Source organism: Siniperca chuatsi, linkage group LG3 (assembly GCF_020085105.1).
Source record: "Siniperca chuatsi isolate FFG_IHB_CAS linkage group LG3, ASM2008510v1, whole genome shotgun sequence".
NCBI lineage: Eukaryota > Metazoa > Chordata > Actinopteri > Centrarchiformes > Sinipercidae > Siniperca > Siniperca chuatsi.
Window position 1 is genome coordinate 24,867,969 of NC_058044.1, and position 20,093 is coordinate 24,888,061.

Genomic DNA, 20,093 nt, shown 5'->3' on the forward strand with positions numbered 1-20,093 from the left:
CACATCCAATAAGAACAGTGGACGGGCACGGGTTCTCGTGCGCTGTTATAAAACAATGACAACAGCAAATGCATATTTTACATAGAGGATTTCTTTATTTAAGGGAAAATAGCATTCAGGTACACATGCTATTTACAAGATTTACACATTTTCTCACATATGAGCTTCACATTCCCCCCAGGCTCAAATTTGAATATAACACACACAATAATCAACTTAGTATAATTTAAATGTTCTGTCCCAGTAACAGGACATAAATAGAAACAACAGAAATGAACATACTGTTTTTGCAAACACAAATATACATAACAGGATTGTCAGTGTAGTAAAGGTAAACAGGCTTGAGTCACAACACCAATCTAATTTTTAATGGGCAAAAGAGGATATCTATTCGTATGTAATTGAGTTATATTAAACAGAATTTGTGCAAAAAGATAACCTGAATGGAGAGATAGTACTGTGAATCTCTGGATCTATTACTCAGGTATATTAATATACCGTAAAAGCTGGTAATGTTACTAAAGCAGTGTGAAAAGAATCAGAACCAAAAGTACCTAAACATCTTTTTATTTACACCTTTTAAGATTAAAATGTATACTCAGGTAGTCAGTGAAATAAAATGCAAACATATTAAACTACAGTGACTTAAATTGTGTGCTTCGGTTGATGTGATGAAAAGTGGCCTCGCAGCTACCTGCTTTATTTGAATGAAACAATATACAATGATGTGACAGCTGCTTTCATGCAATTGTGAGCGGCTTGTCCTTCTCTTCCAGCCCGGCTGTGTGTTCTGTATTTTCCATGTTGAGCAGTGTTTGTGGTGTGTTAGGAGGAGACTCCTGGCTCTCAAGTGGACAGTTTTGCGCCAGAGATGCATTCAGACAAAGGAAGGTCTGGTTGTTGCCAAGGGCATCCAGGCTAGTCGTGGTCTTGACCACAGAATCGCTGAAGATTGTGTTTGAGAAGACAGATTTGAAAGTGAATGAGGAGCCAAAAGGTAACTCCTGCGCAGGGGATTTGGGGTGATCTGTGGGAACTGTTGGGTCTCTGGGAGGTTTGACAGGAGGAATGGGCTCAGTCTCACCATTGGTGTCTTGTTCCAGTTGTTGCTGACTCGCTGTTTCCTCCTGATTATTGTTCTCTTCGGAAACCTGGACAGAGAGCGGGTCAGTCTTGACTGTCACCCTGCACTCGCTGTTTACACTGCAGCGTCGGGACGACCCCTCTGCTGTGGAAATGACACTGCTGGCTCGGGGGAGACTTCTGGGTGACCTGGACCCTTTCAGTCGCCCCTCTTTCCCCAGAGGGGTGGAGAAGCAGTTGAGGCAGCCAGACATTGAGGACGACTTACCCTGAACATACAGCACTGTGATGGGTGAACAAGCTGAGGCTCGGGTAGTTTCAGCTTTGCTACAGTTCAAATTTGAATTCATTCCATTGAGCCCTGGGTTCATTTTTACTGTTCCCCCTGAATCTGACGAGCGACGAGTCACTTTCCCTCTTGACCCCCTTCTGATGCTCTTTGTACCCCTTGTGAGCCAGAAGTCCTGAGAGAGTCCAGGATCTTTCCGTTTTGGTATAGACTGGATATCTGAATTCTGACTGTTGGTGATGGGCAAGGTAGAGGCTTTGTCCTTGTGCTGCAGCTGCTTCTGTGTGTGTTGGGGGGTGGAGGCATCGCTGGGTGGCTGGTAGGAGGAGGAGGAGCGGCGTGATGGGGGCAGCTGGACAGGGCTGCTGCCATTTGACCATGGCTCATTTTCCAGGCTCAGGCTGAACTCACCGCTGCTCTCACTTTGGGCTCGACTCTGGACGCCGTTCAGCCCTGAAAAGAGATTATGATGTTTTTTTTTTAAAGAACTACAATAATTTATATACACATTTTTACGTCTATCATGAAAACATCTGTCAGCTGTATCAACATACTATTCTTGATGACCAACAGGGGGCGGCAGAGGTTTTGGCCTCTTTAGTCAGCACAGAGATTAACATAAAACAAGGTCATGATTGCAATTTGATGGATTTACTCTAATTCCCGAGCTGGTACTACATCTGTATGCTAGCTGAATCCTTTATACGAGTATCCACAGGGCTTTACCGTGATTCTGCAGCTCGTCATTGTCCTCAGATCCAGATGGCACAGTGCTCTCATTTGAATCCTTGTCTGCGGGGCATAAAATGAGAAACCACTGAATAGTTATAAGTGACACTTTTCAACACTTCTAGCGTCTGTGTTTAAAACAAGAAAAGCACATGAGAGTGCTGTCTTTACTCTACTCTCCATCTAGACTTTATTCTAGGGTCTAACTAATGATGATGACATCAAAACAAAACAGTGGCTCGTGAATGCCTCTACCTGTCACCCAAAGCTCAGAAACATCTGGAACAGTGTTGGTGGTGTCAGTGGTTGTGGTGGTGACGTGCCCAGATGAGAGTAGAGTGGTGGGATGATTAAGGTGGAGGATGGACAAGATGGATGTGGTAAGGGATGAGGTCAATGCGTTCTTCCTGTCCTCCTCCACATCAGCCTCTGACCCTTCCAGCCGCTCTGAGCCGTCTGCCCACTGCTCCTCCTGGAACAGGGCAGAGGGGTACGCCAAGCTGCTCAGGGCTGCATTGTTGGACCAAGGTGAGGGAGATAGACAGGTGAACTGGTCATGGAGATTAGGAGGTATTTTTGTTCTATGGCGTGTAAAAACATGGAAACAGGGATGGTTTGCTTTCTCCATAGATGATAAAATTGTCTAGAATTTTGGTTTGTTCAATTTTAAAAATGTTAATCTTTCCCTACAGTACAGCTGGCTCCTGGAAGGACAGAGCTCATGCAGCACCAGTATCCTCCTGCAATGCAGCATTTCTTTGACCTCTTTTGTTCTAATAAAATACCCCAGATTGTCTTCAAATATAGCCACTCTGCTAGAAAAATGACTGCTGCAGATGCTTAAAGCTGTAATATCATATGTTTTAAGTTAGTGTGGTGAAATCAGGTCGGCACGGATGGACACATTACTAACATATGACTGCTGATTTTACACTTGCTGGGAATCATCTTTGCTGACAATGATGAATCCTACTCAAACTAGGGTTACCTCGGTGTTATGGCAAGTAGTAGATGATGAAAAAAATAAGCATAGATACACTTAGTATTATAAAGTTAGCAGTGAAATAAAAGGCTACAGTGAAGATGAGGGTAGACACCGGACCACAGTCTTTCTTACACATGGAACGTCGGAAGAGGGACTTGACTTTGTCTCTGTCCTTCAGCCTGTTCCTCATACGGGGAAACATTTTCAGAGTGGCTATTTAACAGCAAGCGCAGCCACATGGGAGGTAGACAAAGGGATGGATGCAAGCAGAGAGAGGCATGTAAGGGAAGAGAGAGGTAGGAAGGGAAGGAAGGAAAAGACAAGGGAAAGGAGGAAGGCAGGGGTGAAGAGATACATTAACAAACAAGAAAGACACAGGGAAGACATAGTGATGACCGCTGAGGAAAGTTCACACACACATCATGCATCAGGAAGAATGACCCTTTGGACAAGACATGACACACACACACACACACACACACACACACACACACACACACACACACGCTATACCTGCATCATTTATTTATTTATTACGCAGATGGTCTGGATCTTCTTCACTACAGACATGCTAATTTTTTTGAATTACTAAGATCTCATTTTTTATGTGTAAGGGTTTGTAAAAAGGCAAAAAGGTAAGTTAAAGGCACATTTTGAGAATATCACATTTCTCCCCAGCATTTCCAGCTTTTGTTAATTTAATTCACTTGATATAATTGAGGCTGAGACTCTGTTTAGGTCACACTGTGTGAAGGTTGCGTACAATGGATATGACCAAACAAAGAAGTGCACATGACAACAGTGCTGGAACAGTTTTATTTTTAAATCCATTTATTTGGCTTTTTTGCGTCGCCTTGAAAAATGCTGAGGTGGACGGGGTAGTTCTGTCAAGTTTTGGGAAGATGTCTGTCCTGCAAATGCAGCTTCATGTGTAGATGCAACTGCTGTGGCTTCATCCATATCTCTTCTTTTTGCCCTGCCTCTGATAATGATCTTACTTCCTGGTCTGTGGCTGAAGCAGTGAAGGGGGGACTTTGGTCTAGTGAATTTGAGAAGTTCATACTCACTGCTGTTACGTTGGGGTGAGATGGCATCACCTATTGAGGTGAAGGCTGAGCCTCCAGAGCCATCTGAGCTGATGAAGGAGCTGTTGTCGTGACAGGAGAGGTGTGGCTCAGTAACGCCAGAGTGTGTGGGTGTGGGTGGGCGGTCGGGCCCATGCTCACGGCTACTGGATTTAATCAACTTCTTAAGTTTCAGAGTGATCCAGTTTCCACGTCTGTGGAAGGGCAGATATACCAGAGGAAAGACAAACCGTAAGAGAATGAGACACAAATAACACGTAGCATGGGCACCAGGCGTGCAGAGATGAGCTAGACTAGCAATGTTAATGTTTGTCTAATATTCTGATTAAACAATGGATACTTAAAGCTGCAATATTCTTAAATTAAATTTTAATTAAATTAACAATGGACTACTAGACATAACAGACGTGTCTGTGAAAGGAGTCGATAGTAGTGATGAACCCCTACAGAATTGTTATCCAACTATGCAATTTCTCTCAGCTTTACGGAGCGTTTCAGCATCTTGCAGCTCATTGTTTTGGTTTTACTGTTTTGATTCTCTCTCACTGCTCTTATAGCTGCATTTTTGGCTGCAGCAGGCAGCTGTTTTCAGTGAAAAAGCTCCAATAAACCGACTGTACCTGCCCAGCACCAAACGACACACAGACAAAGTTAGCAACTAGCTGGTGAACATGGTGGAGCATTTAGCAGCTAAAGATTTATTTCCCTCAGGAAGTTGGTGGAAACCAAAAACAGAGCTAAAAAAAACAACAGTTAATGTGGGTTCAAAAGTACAAACATGACAGAAATTTGACCCGTCACAGTCATTAGCAAAAAATAGTAAAAAAAAAATCATAGTTATTTTTATATTACAGGCAACTTACCTGCGAGGAGGCGATGGCTCATAAAACTTGTACTGGTCCATTATCTTTTCCTCCAGCTTCTCCTTCTGCCTCCTCAAATCATTAAGCTTGTCACTGAACAGAGACAGGCAGAGACAGAAAATAAATAGATCCTCAATTATAATTGTGGGCCTGCTGTTGATTACTGTGGTACTTTGGTGTCCTAAATAGGGTCCATTATGTGCTGTTTGCAAGTATCAAACACTTAATGCGTTAGCTCATTAACAAATTAGAGTGACATGCTGTAAATCCACACATAAGACCCTATTTAATGCTACATTATCTTGTCATGGTGTTAGTCCTATTTGCTTACATATACTGTCGCTCTTCAACGTGAAACAGATCCTTGCTCTCCATAGTCTGCTCCAACAAGGTTCGATTCTGCAGCATCAGGGTCTCGATCTGGTTGAGCAGGTGGCGATTCTCTTCCTCCAGGTTGCCCTTCAACTGGCTCAGCAACTAAACACATACACAAGCAGGCATATGTGCACACACGTAAGTGTGTATACAAAACACACACTATCATACAATTATTAAAACAAAAAATTGGAATACTATACATAACGTCAGCAAGAGGCAATTACAAGGTGAAGTTATATCATTTAATCATTTAATAGGCACTACCACACCAGCTCAACCTGCTGCATGTCAGTACCTCACACTGGTTGGTGAGCTTTGTGGAGGTGATGTCCAGCTGCTGAAACTCCTTCTTGAGCTTGGAGAAGTCGGCCTCCAGCCAGGTGTGCTCCAGCTTGGCCTCATTCAGCTGGCTCTTGAGCAGCTTGTGATCTGCTGTCAGCAACTCGTTGTCGTTAAGAAGCTGACGGTATGTCTGGTTCAGCCTTAAAAAGAGATGTAACGGTGATGTTTATCCCCTTGTATAAGCCCACATCCATGCATCAGCCTAGGTGTGCATTAGTGTGTATATGTATAGGTACATGTTCCAAATGTGTGCATGCTTGTGCCTCCTCACCAGTCCTTCTCGTCACGGAGCCTGCAACATTCATCAGCAGTGGTCCTGTGCTGTTCTTTCTCCAGAGCCATCCTCATCTGCTCCTCCTTCAGGGCTTTCTCCAGGTCTTCTAGCTTGGTCCGCTGCTGCAACATGCTATTGTACCTAAAGATACCACCAACACACACACAAACACGTGCATGTAAACACACACACACACACACACACACACACACACACATGAACATGCAGGGATCTCGTACCACAATGCATGACAATTCATTGATAGTGCCTAGATTGTGGCTGTCTCTCCTTTCCCCCACCTGTCCTGCAGTGTGCGATGCTCCAGCTCCAGTGTGCGATGGGTGTTTTTCAAACAGCCATGCTTGCCCATCAGGGCCTCATACTCCATGGCCTGCCGCTCATGCAGAGCTGCCAGCCGCTCGTGATCTCGTAATAGCTGCTCGTGAACACCACGCAGCTCTTCACGTCCCTGTGTGGCGCTGTCCCGCTCGCTTTCTGTCCTTGACTGCTGTTGCTGCAGCTGAGCATTCTGGGCCATGAGGGAAGCACTCTGTGAGTTTAGAGTGGATTTCTCCACCTGGGAAAGAAAGGGACCCAGTTGATAATAAGTTAATGTAGCATAAATGCTTTCAGTGTGTACTGTCTGCACAAATAATCTTATAGGACTCTATCAGCAATATACGTATGTGTGTACAGGGGTTGTTACATTAAGTATACCACAGAAAATAGCGTGTGTTGTAGTGGCACCTGCAGGTTAGCGTTGTGTGTCTGCAGGGCTGTGTTGTTCTCCTGCAGTGAGGCAGCCTGCCTCTGCAGGGCGAGGATCTGAGCCTGCTGGCTGTCAGACTGACTCTCCAGCTGCTTCAGTTGGACCTGCATAGCCTGGCGCTCTGCCTCCAGAGTCGCATTCTGGAGAGGACAGGAGAAGGAGGAGGATGGGAGAAGAGAAGAGAGAGGTAAGATGATGATAAAACTCTTTGACAAACTGTCCAATATGTTGGCTGTTTTATGTATTGTAAATGTGACTGTTTGCAGGAGGAAGAAGAACATGAAAACCAGGAATTAGTGTTAACTTAATGCCCTCAGTACATTGTTTGGTCTATTATTAACATAAATCACATTAAATTTAAGAACCAATAGGAGATTTTTATAAATTGGTCACTATATAGGTCATCTACTACTTACATTCCTCTCCACTTCAATGAGATGGTCTTTGAGCTTCAGCAGTTCCTTGGTGGCCTCCTGGCTTTCCCGCAGCCATTCGCTCATTGCCCTGCCCGTCTCTCTGGGAGGGGTGGAACTTGATGCTGTCCACTCTTCCTCCCGCTTCTGTTGCAAGGCCTCATAGCTCAGCTTCACCTGTGGGGTCAAAGGGGTCAAACACTTGGATCTGCAACAAAGTACAATGTATTTTTAAAAATATTTTTCTCAAATGTAACACTAACAGGCTTGCAAAGGTGAATTTTAAGACAATGTTTAAGACTTACAGTCTTGAGCTCTTGGCGCAGCTGCTGGTTCAGGGTGGAGGATTCCTGCAGACGAGCCTCCAAAGCTGCCATCTTGTCCTCTTTAATCTGAAGAGATTTTTTCAGAGACGACTCCAACTCTGACTCCAGCATCTTGAACCTGCTGCATAGAGGAAAGAAGGAATTTTGTACAAACTGTGGCATTAACACTCCTAATTTCTTATCACATTCTCCTTACAGGATGGGAACTCCAAGCAGTATGTAAGCACCTGTTGTCTGGTTCCTCTGGTTCAGCCTGCTGTGTACTCTCCTGGTTCAGGACTTTCATTTCCAACTCATGGGCCAGCCTCTCCAGTTCATTGTCTCTCTGCTGGGTCTTCAGCTTCTCGCTCACCAGCTCCTAAAGATGGACAGTATAAATGTCTCTTAAAAAATGTCTCTTAAAAAAGCACATTAATGTTATTTTTGGAACTTAAACACCCAGAACCCATTTAATTTTCCTGTTTAGGAAAAGGCTTTTTATGTATGGAGTTCTGGTGGTTTTAACCAACATGGCAGTCAGGAGATAATGACCAAATCTTCCTTTGTGGTAAAACTGTGCCTTTAAGGTTAGGACACAATTCTAAACACACAAACCAAATGTAAATAATCTTTTTTTTCTCTACAATTTTGTGTTAATCTACAGGCCTAGTTATAAAAATGTATTTGTCATAGAATCAGCAGACCATTGCACTTGTAACAGCCTTCATATTATTAGGACATAAAATGGCATTCACAATAGAATAATGCTTTCCCTGATTGTCACTGATTAGGTGCTTTTATCTGTCATTTTTCCAAATAAATGTTTGTAGTTAAAGTGAGTGAGTTGTGGATCTAGTCAAAGGTAAAATCTGGGAACCTCTGTGAAACACATGCACACTGCTGCTGCTGTAAAAAATTGTGCATTATCAGTGAAACGTCAGGGTGGGTCAGGGCAGATTATTTATTCAGTCAGCGTAAACTCGACAGCACAGACTTCCTCCCCTCACCTCTCTGAGGGTGGCCAGGGTCCTCTGGTCAATAGCAGCTTGCTTGGTCAGTTCTCTGTTGTCTCCCTCCAGGCCTTTGACCCTCTCAGCAGTCTCCCTTAACCCCTCCATCTCCTTTACTAGAAAACGCATCTCCCTTTCCAGGCTGGCCATACAGACATTGCTGCTGTCTAAATTGGCTTCCTGGATTTCAGCCTGAGACAGAGGAAGATAGAACAGTAGTCATTTTATTCAAGGGCAACCTAAGTCTTCCAAATATCATCCTACCTTTGGTTAGCAACTGACAACTTGCCCTTAGAAAACAAGCCTACCTACCTGCTGGCGGAGTCGTCGATTCTCTTTCTCTAGCTGCCTCTTTTCCCTCTCCAGGACTGTGGTTTCTTGCTCCAGGCTTTGCTTCTCTGTTTCCAGTTGCTCCAGACGTCGTGCAGAGATCCGAAGTTCCTCTAAAGTGGCCTGCAGACTCTGGTTCTCTGCCTCCAGCTCCTGAACCTCTGCCTCCAGGCGCTGAACTTTCCGGTCTAAAAAGACGGAGTGGGGTAGAAGAAATAAACTAATTAGTAATTGTATGACTGCATCACTGAATCTTTAATGCTTATTTTATCTACAGAACCTACCAGTGTTATCGAGGGAAGTCTGTAGATGCTGGTTAACTGTGTCCAGGGCCCTGCACTTGGCCTCCAGCCGCTGTGTGTGCTTGCTGGCATAGGAGGAACGTGTTGGCAGACCTGTGAAGATGCTGTCATGGCAGGGACTGTGACTCTTCGAGCCAGGGGAGTGATCACCTGAGCCAACAAAACAATGGAGTCTGTTGTGACTGTTTTCTAAGACTTCCAGATCAGACATCAGTTCTTTGAAATGATCTCCACCATCTCCATCCTCTAGCTGTCCTTTCTCCTGAATATGAAGGTCTGGATTATCTGTGAGGAAGATCTTACTCTGGACTTCCTCCTGCTCTTCTGCGTGAAGTGGCTGATGGCAGTTTGAATCTCCATTTAGCATCTGCTGTGTTACTGTTCTGAGCGGGAATACACGAGTGCGGTTTTCCATTTTTGAGCAGGAGGTTTGCAACTCTGTGGGTTCATCTGTTGATGAGGTACAGTTGTTGGTGCTACAGACCACCTGGCAGACATGATCACACTCAAGGTGGTGGCTATGTTTGGGATGTGTGCTGTTGTTCACAGAGGTGGCTCTGAGTTCCTCTATAGTCCTTAAGAGACTTTGGTTCTCCTTCTCCAGCTTCAGCATCCGACTGCGGGTCCTCTCACTCACCTCCTCGCTCAGAGTCTGCTGACCTTTACACAAACACATGATGGCAATTAGCAGAATGAGATGAGGAGACAGAACTAGAAACACTAATTGTAAACATTTAAAGGTGCTGTTAGGTTTTTTGTACACAGAGCTGGACACAGTGGTGGAGACCTTTATTATGCCTGTGCACAGTTTGAATGTTTGTTGAATGTAGCTTTGGTCACTTAGCCTATTATATGTCTGTAGGAGCAGTAGCAGGTCCACTTTTTAAACTTTGCCATACATATAACATTGTTCATTATACATACAAAATCCTAACAGTTACATTAATTTGATATACAGTAATAAAACGTTACAATTTGTTTTAACTGAAATCATAAATCTGTACATCACAATTTACAGTGTTTCGTGAAACTTCTCCTAATCCAGTAAATGAACTAATAGTCTATGTCATGCATACATTCAAACTGCATGCAGAGACATAAAATAGATAAGAAAAGTGCAAATAGATTAAAGCACTCATGCTTTCATGTATCAATGCAAGAACACACTTAATTTACATATCAATTTCCTTACTTACCCTACCATTCCAACCGATCCCATCCATTAATTTTCCCATTACTTCATCCCACTGTATCACCAGCTCTTACCCTGAGAGTTCTCAGTGGTCTTGGAGAGCTGCTCTAACTCCCAGCCCAAGTGCTGGGACTCCTCCATGCTCCTCCTCTGAGCTAAACACAGAGCCAGATTCTCCTCTTGCAGCTCTTCAATGCGCCTCCGATCTGTCTCCCTCTCCTGAAGTGGAGACAGAAAGTATCAGCAGAGTTATGAGAACAGATTCTGTCCAGCCACTGAAAGGACTAGATGATCAGTAAATCTAAAATAAGACATGCGATGTCTTTTAATTATATTGCCACTGATCTCTGTTGTCAATATTAGAAGAGGCTTAATACAAGGCAACACAAAGGTAACAAAGAAGACACCTCCTTGTGTGCAGTGTGGGTTATGTCTGACCTGTTCCATGTCATGGACCCGGGCATTCAGCAGCAGACTGTGCTTCTCCAGCTGGTGGATTTTATCTGAGCGTGCCCTCCAGCCTTCTAACTGATCCTCCAACACTTCTTTGGTCTCCTGTAGCACCCTGTTATCCTCCTTTAGCTCCTGAAACACACACACACCTCAGATTTATACACTCTATCTTCCACTCACTAAAAGTTGTTGTTGCTCTTTATTTCCATCTCTCACTTTTCCATATCTACGGAAATTCTCATTTATAATCTAAATAGTGAATATACTATAAAAAATATATCAATATCAAAAATTCATCAATAGGTGATTGTTGAGTATTCAGTGATTTTCTAAATTCCAAGCATATATAATCAAAATGTATGTCTCAACATTCACTGGTAAAGCATTTATAAGACTGCAACAACCTCCACTTTGGCCTTGTAGAACTCCATCTTGTGCAGTTGCTCCCTGTAGCGCCCCACTTCACTCTCCAGCTTGTCCGCCTTTATGGCTCTCTCTCTCAGGGCGTCCAGCTCGTCGCGGTAGGTGCGGGCTGCGCGGGCATCTACGAGCAGCTGGGAATTCTGGTGAAGGTTCAGACAGAGGCATGATTTATAGCAAAAACCTCAAATAAATGTACCATTATTTTCTCAAGTGTGAGTGTCAGTTTATTACATTATTTGTATTTAAAGCTGCATTGATCAATGTTTTTATATTAACAATAGATCAAATAAGTACCTGTATTGTGAAAGGGGTTGCTCGTAGTGACAAATTATCACCCAACTCTGCAGTGCCCCTATTACCTTTAACTTTCCCTTTTTTAAGCTTTTAGTGTCTTTCAGCTTGTTGTTTTGGTTTTACGGTTTACTACTTTACGGTTTTGGTTCTGTCTCACAGCTCTCATCAACCTCATTTTGAGGCAGGGAGCTGTTTTTAACAAGCAGCTTTGATAAACTCACTGTACGCTATCGGCCCAGCATTAACTGGACATATAGACAAAGTTAGTGACTAGCATTGAGCAGCTAAAGAGCCATATATTTCCCTCAGGAGTTCAGAAATCAGAGATAAAAGGAGAGTGAATGTTTTTGATTTACATTCATCAGGTGGCCAGAAACATGACTCCAAATGAATGCTAATGTTGCTCAGTGTCTGCTGGATATATACATAGGCAGCTGCTTGCTAGCACATTCGACATGTGTTGCTAACATGCTAACTTGTACAGCCAACCTAAACCACAAGGTTTAAACAGAGAATACAAATTGAGATCTCCTGTTCAGACAAATCCATATAAGCTTTAGTTTTATGTCAGAGTTCAGAGGTTTAAATTTGCTGTCATTAAGCGCTGCTCTGCAGCAAAGTATGGTGTGCAATAATCTGTATAATCTGCAGAGCGTTCAGGAGGTTACTGTGTGTCACCATCAGAAGGAGCTGAAATTTATTCTTCTATTCTTCAAACCTCCTGCTGGATCCTCTTCAGCTCTGCCTCTATGTTCTCCAGCTCATGTCTACAGTCCAGCATCTGCTCATTCTTCTCCTCTCTGGTGGGGTCAGATGTGCAGTGCAGAAAGACAAACAGGCAGGTTGGTTAGTGTGCACTACTTACTACTTTTCTGCAATACTTCTACATATATTTAAATACCACAAGTGACCAAATACATGAGGGAGCACATATGCACACATGGAGAACAAAAGAACATTTTTTTGTTTCAAATGCTGAGTGGCAAATTCAAAACGATAAGTAGGCTCTCATTATCAATGTTGCTACAAATGTGCATTACACAAACCTACACATACTTGATTCCAACATAAAGCTCATTAAACCCCATTTTATTTTATTTTAAGTAGTTGAGAGACAGATGCATGCAGGAAGAGCTGTTGCAGGTTCAGATGTATATATGCACATGAAAGAACAGTCTAATGCCATGGCCATTCAAAAGTGCAAAGTCAAGCCATACTTGAAGCTTTAAGTGATATTGTGTTTGCTCAGAGGCAGCAGTATCCCAACAAGAGAGGACAATACGGGGGGAGACGATGGGATGGAGAGCAAAGATGGAACTGAGATCTTGATTGGGTTAGTGTGTGTGTGTGGGTGTGTGTGCGAGCGTGCAGTATCCGCTGAAATTCAGAGCCAATGTGGGTCAGTCATAGCCACTGAACCTGCCAAGGCAAGCAGTAATGTGGGCCAAACTCCCCGGGGCATCTCTAGTATATCTCTCTCCCTATCATTCACTCTCTATTGGCAATTCCCCTGAGGAAAGGCTACAGTAACTCTTTACCAGTAGCAATCCTGAAGAGAAATTCATACTATACTAAGAAACGATATTAAATCCAACAATCACTTACTGTGGGAATGGAAAACTTCTACCAGTGAGTGTGGATTTCTGATCTCACGCCATTTGCGCTATATTCAGATCTCAGAACAACAGTTTTCCTATGCATTGGCATGTTTGCTGTAAGATGCTTTTATGAAATTGTGAAATTGTTAAAGAGTGAAATGTTTCTTTACTCCTGAATGTGTAAACTATATGTTAACCTTTTAGCACCAAGAAGATTTGTATTCTATTTTCCCTCTCACACTTGTTTAACTGCATTGTATTTTTTTATCTTTTTTTTCTCTCTCTGTCCACTTGGTACTCACAGTTCTTGTCTAAGTCGTCTGATCTTGGCCTTAGAGTCAGCCAGCTCCACCGCCAGGTGTTGCTGAGTCCCCGCCTGCTGCTGCTGCATGCTGGGAGAGTAGCTGGCGGACTGCGGACTGGAGGGGCTACTGAGCAAGCTAACCACGCCTTCCTTTTCCTGCATTAGCTCTGCTATAGTCTGCAAAAAGGACAGATTACAGATTACCTTTAGCATATGACTAAATACCCAATTTACCTCTTAACATCTGTGCACTCATAGTAGAACTGTAAAAATGTGTTTATTGAAACTGTTTCACTGTCCACAGACATTTTCTGTGTCTTATTATGCATGCTTTGTAGCCACTTTATACCTAAAATACAACTTCATGTACAAAATACTATGTTTGGATTCATACACGGGTTCAGATACGTTCCCAAATTCATAGAAAACATGCCGTTAAAATGTACCTCTTAAACAAAGAATAAATGATGAAAGAAAATCAAATATACCTCTAGATGGGTGTCCCTCTGGTCCAGCAGATGTCGCAGGTGCGTGGCCATGTTCCTCGCCACAGCCTCCAGCTCATCCAGGTGCACCTCACTGGATTCCAACCACTGCAGATCCAGCACGTTCTCCTGACTGTGGGTCAACTGGTAAACAGGGAGGGACAGTCAGAACAATATAATGCGAAAGAATACAAGGTGGCACAAGGATCCTCAGGATGCAGCTACAGTTACTTCTTTCAGTTCCCAGTAAATCCTTACTACTGAGTTACTTGAACAAGTTTCTTGCTGATATCAGAATATGCATACATTTATAGGAAGACATGAAGGGCTTCTGTAGTTGATGATAAGAGTGACCTTTCTTCATTTTACAGGAATTTCATATAAACTACTCACAATATATTTAGCTAACAATAATAGCATGTCATTTGACCTTCTCTGCTGGCTGTGAAACCTACTGTATCTACAGTATTCTTTATTTGTCCCAGACACAAGCACGACTATACACAAACATATTTGTTTTGAGGCATTTTAAAGCTCATGTCATATAACGTCAGATACCTCCTGAATATGTGCAGCTATGGCAGCTTTCGTGTCAAAGTCAAGTGTCTGGATCCTCTCAATGTACTCCTCTTTTTTCTCACACTGAAAATAAAAATGTAAAAAGATTTAGATCGCCATAGCTCATGCAGTCTGTTTCAGGTTTTCTGCACACAAATCATCAGATAGTCAGCGTTTACCTGAACTGCACATCCCAACAGCAGCAGCAAAAGTTTCTTCATTTCCTCAAGACTTTGTTCTGTGGAGAGTAAAAAAAGTTCATTATCTGAAATAAAACTTATCAGATTGAAGTACTGAGGGCTGCTGGCATAGATTTAAGTTGAAACGAGTACGAACTGGTGAATTTGGGTCACCACTCTCCAAAGCCTTACCATCACAAGCAGTGTTGTTATCAGATCGAAAGAGTGCAATTGAATTAAAACTGTATCAGAAAGAGCTAAAGCAGTCTGTCTATGAGGAAATACTCCCACTTTTCAGTGCCTATTTTGGGGAAAAGTGCTACCTGATTTTCATTGTTCACTATTTAGAAACAAAGATTATCACTTGTTTTGCATTGTTACCATTTTCTATATGCAATTAACAATGGCATTAATACTAGTATTTCCCTTGAGTTTCATAATTCAAATTATAGATATATCATTTTGTTAAATAAACTCTCAATTCTCTTAGATCCTTTAATGCCACCAGTTTAGCAGTCAGCCAGAAATGACACTGAGTCTATACTACATATCCTTATCCTAATCTTAGGTAAATTATGGGAAATCAATGCAGTGCATATTGAGTATCAGCAAACAGACTAATCAAGCTTCCAACCATATACTGACTTAGCAACTCCAATGGAGAGGAGAGATGAGAAATACTCTGAGTTTTCTTTAAAAGAGCATACCACAGTAAGGAGTCCTGCCAAGCAGCAACACGTTTGGCAAAGGAATCATGATTAACTGTCTCAGATTATCCTGCAAAAAAAGAGACAAACAGATAGGGACGAGGGAGATGGGTTGAGAAAAGGGAAGATAGCACATTTTAGGCCAAACTGAAACAAAGACAGAATAAAACACTTTTTGAGGTCTAGCCAAAGTGCTTGAATGGACAGGGACGTATGTATGTACAGCACATAGCAGATGCTTAAACACATGTATAGAAACAGCCAACAAATGGAGGAGTTCTCTGAATGGGTAGATGACAGAGCCAGTTTCCCTGGTGCAGTGGTGAAATCCACCAAAACTGTTTGGTACGGCCTTGTCTCAGGCTATAAGTGGCTTGCGTTCATGGGTGTGTGTACAGTATGTGTGCTAGTGTGTGTGCAGTGTAATAGTGATTGTTAATAGCTCCTAATAAGGAACGGTGACCCTGTTAATTTCAGGAAACTATTAATTCCCACATGCAAAGACAGCTACAGTTGACTGGAGTCATTTAGTCTCTGATGTAATACAGTTCATTTGTTCGACTTGATACCAGTATAAAGCATACCAGTAGTATCTGTATTATGCCTCTGTGAGTTGAAACCATTGTTTCTCCTAAATGTCACTTTTAAAGAAACTAAGCGTTGTTGTTGCATTTTAGAGTCGATCCAATGGATTTTGAGAAGGCGTATAAAGACTCAGTGTCGCAGGATTTTTAGCCACACTAGTGGCATGGCTCTAGGATGGCAATGTTCATGATTGGTCAGTCTACCACTTTGGTCCAGACTGAAATATCTCATCAACTATTGGATGGATTGCTATAGTTATTGTGTACAATCTGTACAATTTTGTACAAACATTCATGACCCCAGATAATGAAGTACACTGACTTTAATGGTCCCTGACTTTTCCTCTAGTGCCACCATGAGGTTGACTTTTTTGTTTGTTGTAAAATATCTTGGCAACAATTAGATGGATTGCAATGAAATTTGGTACAGACATTCATGGTTCCCAGATTATGTATTCTACTGACTTTGATGATTCCCTGACATTTCCTCTAGTGCCACCCACAAGGTTGACATTTGGGGTTTTGACTGAAATATCTCAACAACTATTGGATGGATTACCCTCAAATTTGATACAGACATTCATGCTCCAATTGGGAAAAATTGTAATTGTAATTCTAGCGCCATCATCAAGTCAAAATCTTAATTTGTCCAATACTTGTTTATGACCAAATGCCTGCAAAACTAATGGTGTTTAGTGCTAATTAGCAATAATAATTAGCACAATAGCATGGCTGTAGAGACTCTTCAGTCTTATCTTTGAACTAGTGGAGAAAGCAAGTCCTTCAACTGACCTTACAACATAAAAATAACCAAAATTGGACCAGAATAGATGTGGTCTTCACATGACAGCAGTTAAAAGATGCAAGAGCTGCCCTACATCTACTTTTACTGAAGTAACCGTACTTTATGCTTAGCAAGAGTAACTACAGTAGAAACAACGATTAGACATGCCATTGATGATATCAGATTCTGTCAATCTGTGGTAACAAAAAAATATATAAACCCATTATTCCTTTGTGGTGCTATTCTGAAGAACTTGATTGTCCCGTCCTCAGTGAAACTACTTTTCTTGTGATCTTAACAGATCTTAACAGAAGAAAGCTTAGCTCGAATTGTACTTAATTACTCTGACACAGACAGAAAATCCAAGATTCACCATCAGTGGTGTCTGCCCATGAATTTCGTGACTTTATGTGTCAATCTAAGCTCTGTCTGTCTGTGGCTCTGACTGCGGCTTTACTGAGGGTCTCTGCTGTGCTCTAACCTCGCTGCTGTGCTGATTACACAGATGTGTACATGGCTGATATTTAGGGCATGCATGTTAAGAAGAACTAGTTGATCTGCTGCGACGCAAGTGCTATCAACTATCTGGTTTGTGCATGTGTGAGCCAGTGTGTGTGTGATGGATGATGCAAAATTGAGGTAGAATTGAAAAATTCAAATCTAATGTTCAGATATCATAATTCGATGTAGATGCAGATGGAAAGCTTAGCAGGCTAAAGATTGGATACATATATATAACATATTGCATGGCTGAGAAACAAGGGGAGGGAACATCCAAAACTCACCAGATAATACGTCTTGATTTGCTGGGCAAGGAAGTTCAGGTTCTGGATCCTCTGACTTGGATCCCTGCTCACTTTTTTTGCACCCTGAGGTGCAGCTGAGGGATTTCTGAAGATGGGACAGAGCATAAAGGCATTTTACTTGACATTTCTTGCTATTCACAAACAAACAAATGGTTGTTGGAGTGAGAGGAAGCTGCGAGCTGGTAAAAGTCTTGGCTCAAGCATCGCCATGAAAACATGTATGAGGTCTCTATTCATTCCTAACTTTAGCCTGTGTGATGTCATTCCTTTCAGCCAACAAACTGGACTGTTTTCGAGCCAAATGGGGTGGCATTAGACTTTCCAACCAAAGGAAACCCTTTAGCTGGATTCTTGGGCTGTTGGCTCAGACCTACTGTAGTCTGAGGTTGAACTGTCATACATTATAGCTGAAATGTTATCATTCATGGACTTTAGTAGTTATAGTTAGCAGTTATATAGGTCAGACTTCACCTTGTTGCTCAGGAAAGGAAACCTGTTGTGTTAAATTTATTCTGTACCTGGGGAAACAGATCGAGAGACATACAGAAAGACATAATGGATGAAAGAGAGACATAGCTGCTGCCTAGCTGTCCAGTGCATCACATTTTTTAGTCCGCCTGTCTCCATCTCTGTGCTGTTTGTCCTGTTTCTGTGCTTCCTCCTCCCTCCCATCTGTGTCCCAGTGCCACTAAACACCAGCAATAAAGCCCTAATCCCAGAGGGTCTCCCAATCCAGGAGATTATCCCGCCTCTTCCCCTCCCCTCCCCTCAGCACAGCATTGTTTTGCAGTTAGAGCTGGTTATTGCGACCCTAGGGGATAAGTGGGATGAATGGATACTGTAGACTTGGGGTGGCTAGACAGCATTATCCACAAGTACATTGGGTCATCAGTTTTTTACCCTTTCTTTGCAACTCTTCAGTTTCAGTTGGTACTCTACCGTCGGTGTGTGAACTGTCATTTCATCCCAACATGGAGGCTAAAGTAAATGTGTCGCCACCTATTAGACACATTACAAACCAGAGGACTGCCAGAGGACTATGAGTTAGTTTGTTTTTAAGGGTGAGGGTAATTCCCTCAGAACATAAGGCACCCAAATCATAATCTCTTAAGTAGCGTCTTGACAGCATCTATGATGTCCCTCATGTCTTGGCAGATCTGGTCCATTTGTAGTCTATCTCTTACAGGCGAGGTCCCTCAGTGTGAGCTGTGTATCTGTAACTTCCATGCTAATTCTAAAAAGTTTTTTGAGAACCCCTAACCTGTAAGTAATGAGGAAGTTGAATTTAAAGACTGCTGCAAACTACAAAGATCCCCTTTATTACTGCAGAGTGACAAAGCCAGTACTGTTGGCGCCTGGATAAGAATGTTAGCAGACGCTTGATACCGCATCAGTATCTGCTATAGATGGCATCAGGGGAAAATATACCTAATTCTTAAAAAAAGATTTAATTATTTCTAGCGTTTAGAAGATGTGCAACCACTGACATTTCATCTGAGCTTTTTCCCTATAAAAACTTCACAGTTAATCATAACTTAATGGCAGATGCTACATCAAGTCTATGACAGCCAACAGCTTCAAAACCCAGGCTACTAATCTGAATATCCATCTGGACAATGTGACAAATGAAATATGAGAAGAAAGCTGGCATGAAGTGACTTACATTTGTGTCATTATGTCATTCAAAAAGACTCCATCCAGTAATTCAGAAAAGTCCAAGTGCATGCCCCCATCATTTGGCACAAATGTCTTCACCTAAATGACAAAGAGAATACAGGATGAGAGGTTGATATCACAGTGTCTGGCAGGAAATCAGAGCCTGATGCTTTTCTTACCCAAGTGACAAGGGGGCTCAGCATGAATTGATCCAGACAGGGCAGAAAAACTCCACTTTCCATCGTTGCCAAGGTTGTGGGTGATTAATCACAACAGAATATCCCAGCTGTTTCAATCAGGAAAAGACTGGTAGCAACCTAGTCACTACATTTTCTTCAGAAGTGAGCCAGTCTTGCAGATTCAAATCGTCCCATCCATCTTATTTAAACTAGTTGAGCATTTCCTCTCGGCACTGCGGTTTAGATTGTCGGTGTTTCACACAGACTCCTCTTGCCACTAACAGCTACGAGATCCGGGAGTTTAAATGTCGCCAAGTCGGTGTTCAAGCACAGTCCTATCCGCATTTTGTCCCGCAACACCACACACACATCCTCCTTGGTCCTCTGCTGCAAAGGCATCTGCCGTTAGCCCCCCGCCCCCCCAGATTCCCTGCTCGTCACACAGAAAGAGTTAGCACTGATGTATGACTGATTTTTAACAAAAATATTAAACAACCAAAAGTGACAGTTTAGCCAAATGCGCTAATTCCTTTTAAAAACTCGTAGTCTAAACACCATAAAATGCAATGTTCCCTCCCTTTGGAGTCATAGTTTGAAGCCACTGCAGCAGAAGTGCTAATAGAGCCATGAAATATCTTTGCCTTTAATCTGTTACCATGACAACGGCGCCCCCACCCCTCCCCATTAGCTGCAGCAGCCTTTCACGCCACAACAAAAGCAGCACTGCTGCTAAC

General features: G+C 42.5%; 1 protein-coding gene across 6 annotated transcripts; it reads right to left on the minus strand.

Moving 5' to 3' along the window:
- Nucleotides 1-71: 71 nt before the first annotated feature.
- Nucleotides 72-19,993, minus strand: ccdc88aa (coiled-coil domain containing 88Aa). Of its 6 annotated transcripts, XM_044190812.1 has the most exons (29): nucleotides 19,360-19,993; nucleotides 19,188-19,279; nucleotides 17,504-17,609; nucleotides 15,351-15,420; nucleotides 14,644-14,702; nucleotides 14,465-14,548; nucleotides 13,910-14,050; nucleotides 13,420-13,598; nucleotides 12,238-12,319; nucleotides 11,207-11,365; nucleotides 10,788-10,934; nucleotides 10,424-10,568; nucleotides 9,461-9,817; nucleotides 9,140-9,307; nucleotides 8,838-9,043; nucleotides 8,523-8,717; nucleotides 7,764-7,894; nucleotides 7,516-7,657; nucleotides 7,214-7,387; nucleotides 6,776-6,937; nucleotides 6,328-6,605; nucleotides 6,026-6,169; nucleotides 5,708-5,894; nucleotides 5,366-5,511; nucleotides 5,035-5,127; nucleotides 4,154-4,365; nucleotides 2,357-2,611; nucleotides 2,099-2,164; nucleotides 72-1,825 (listed from the first exon to the last, which is right to left on the minus strand). In XM_044190812.1, exons 1-29 carry the CDS (start codon nucleotides 19,420-19,422, stop codon nucleotides 741-743), a joined length of 5,328 nt encoding a protein of 1,775 aa, XP_044046747.1. In that variant the 5' UTR covers nucleotides 19,423-19,993; the 3' UTR covers nucleotides 72-740. The 6 variants fall into 6 exon arrangements, with proteins under 6 accessions (XP_044046747.1, XP_044046746.1, XP_044046749.1 ...); XM_044190811.1 differs by having other exon boundaries at nucleotides 7,516-7,654; nucleotides 9,140-9,817; XM_044190814.1 differs by lacking the exon at nucleotides 2,357-2,611 and adding an exon at nucleotides 3,219-3,299 and having other exon boundaries at nucleotides 7,516-7,654; nucleotides 9,140-9,817.
- Nucleotides 19,994-20,093: the final 100 nt, after the last annotated feature.

Bases quoted from the DNA above. Each gene is read 5' to 3' on its own strand.
- ccdc88aa (XM_044190810.1), bottom strand. From the start codon at position 19,422: ATGGAAAGTGGAGTTTTTCTGCCCTGTCTGGATCAATTCATGCTGAGC. The intron at 19,280-19,359 runs GTAAGAAAAGCA...TTTGTCATTTAG, and splicing joins TGAGCCCCCTTGTCACTTGG to GTGAAGACATTTGTGCCAAA. The intron at 5,128-5,365 runs GTAAGCAAATAG...GTCTCTGTTCAG, and splicing joins GTTGAAGAGCGACAGTATAT to TGACAAGCTTAATGATTTGA.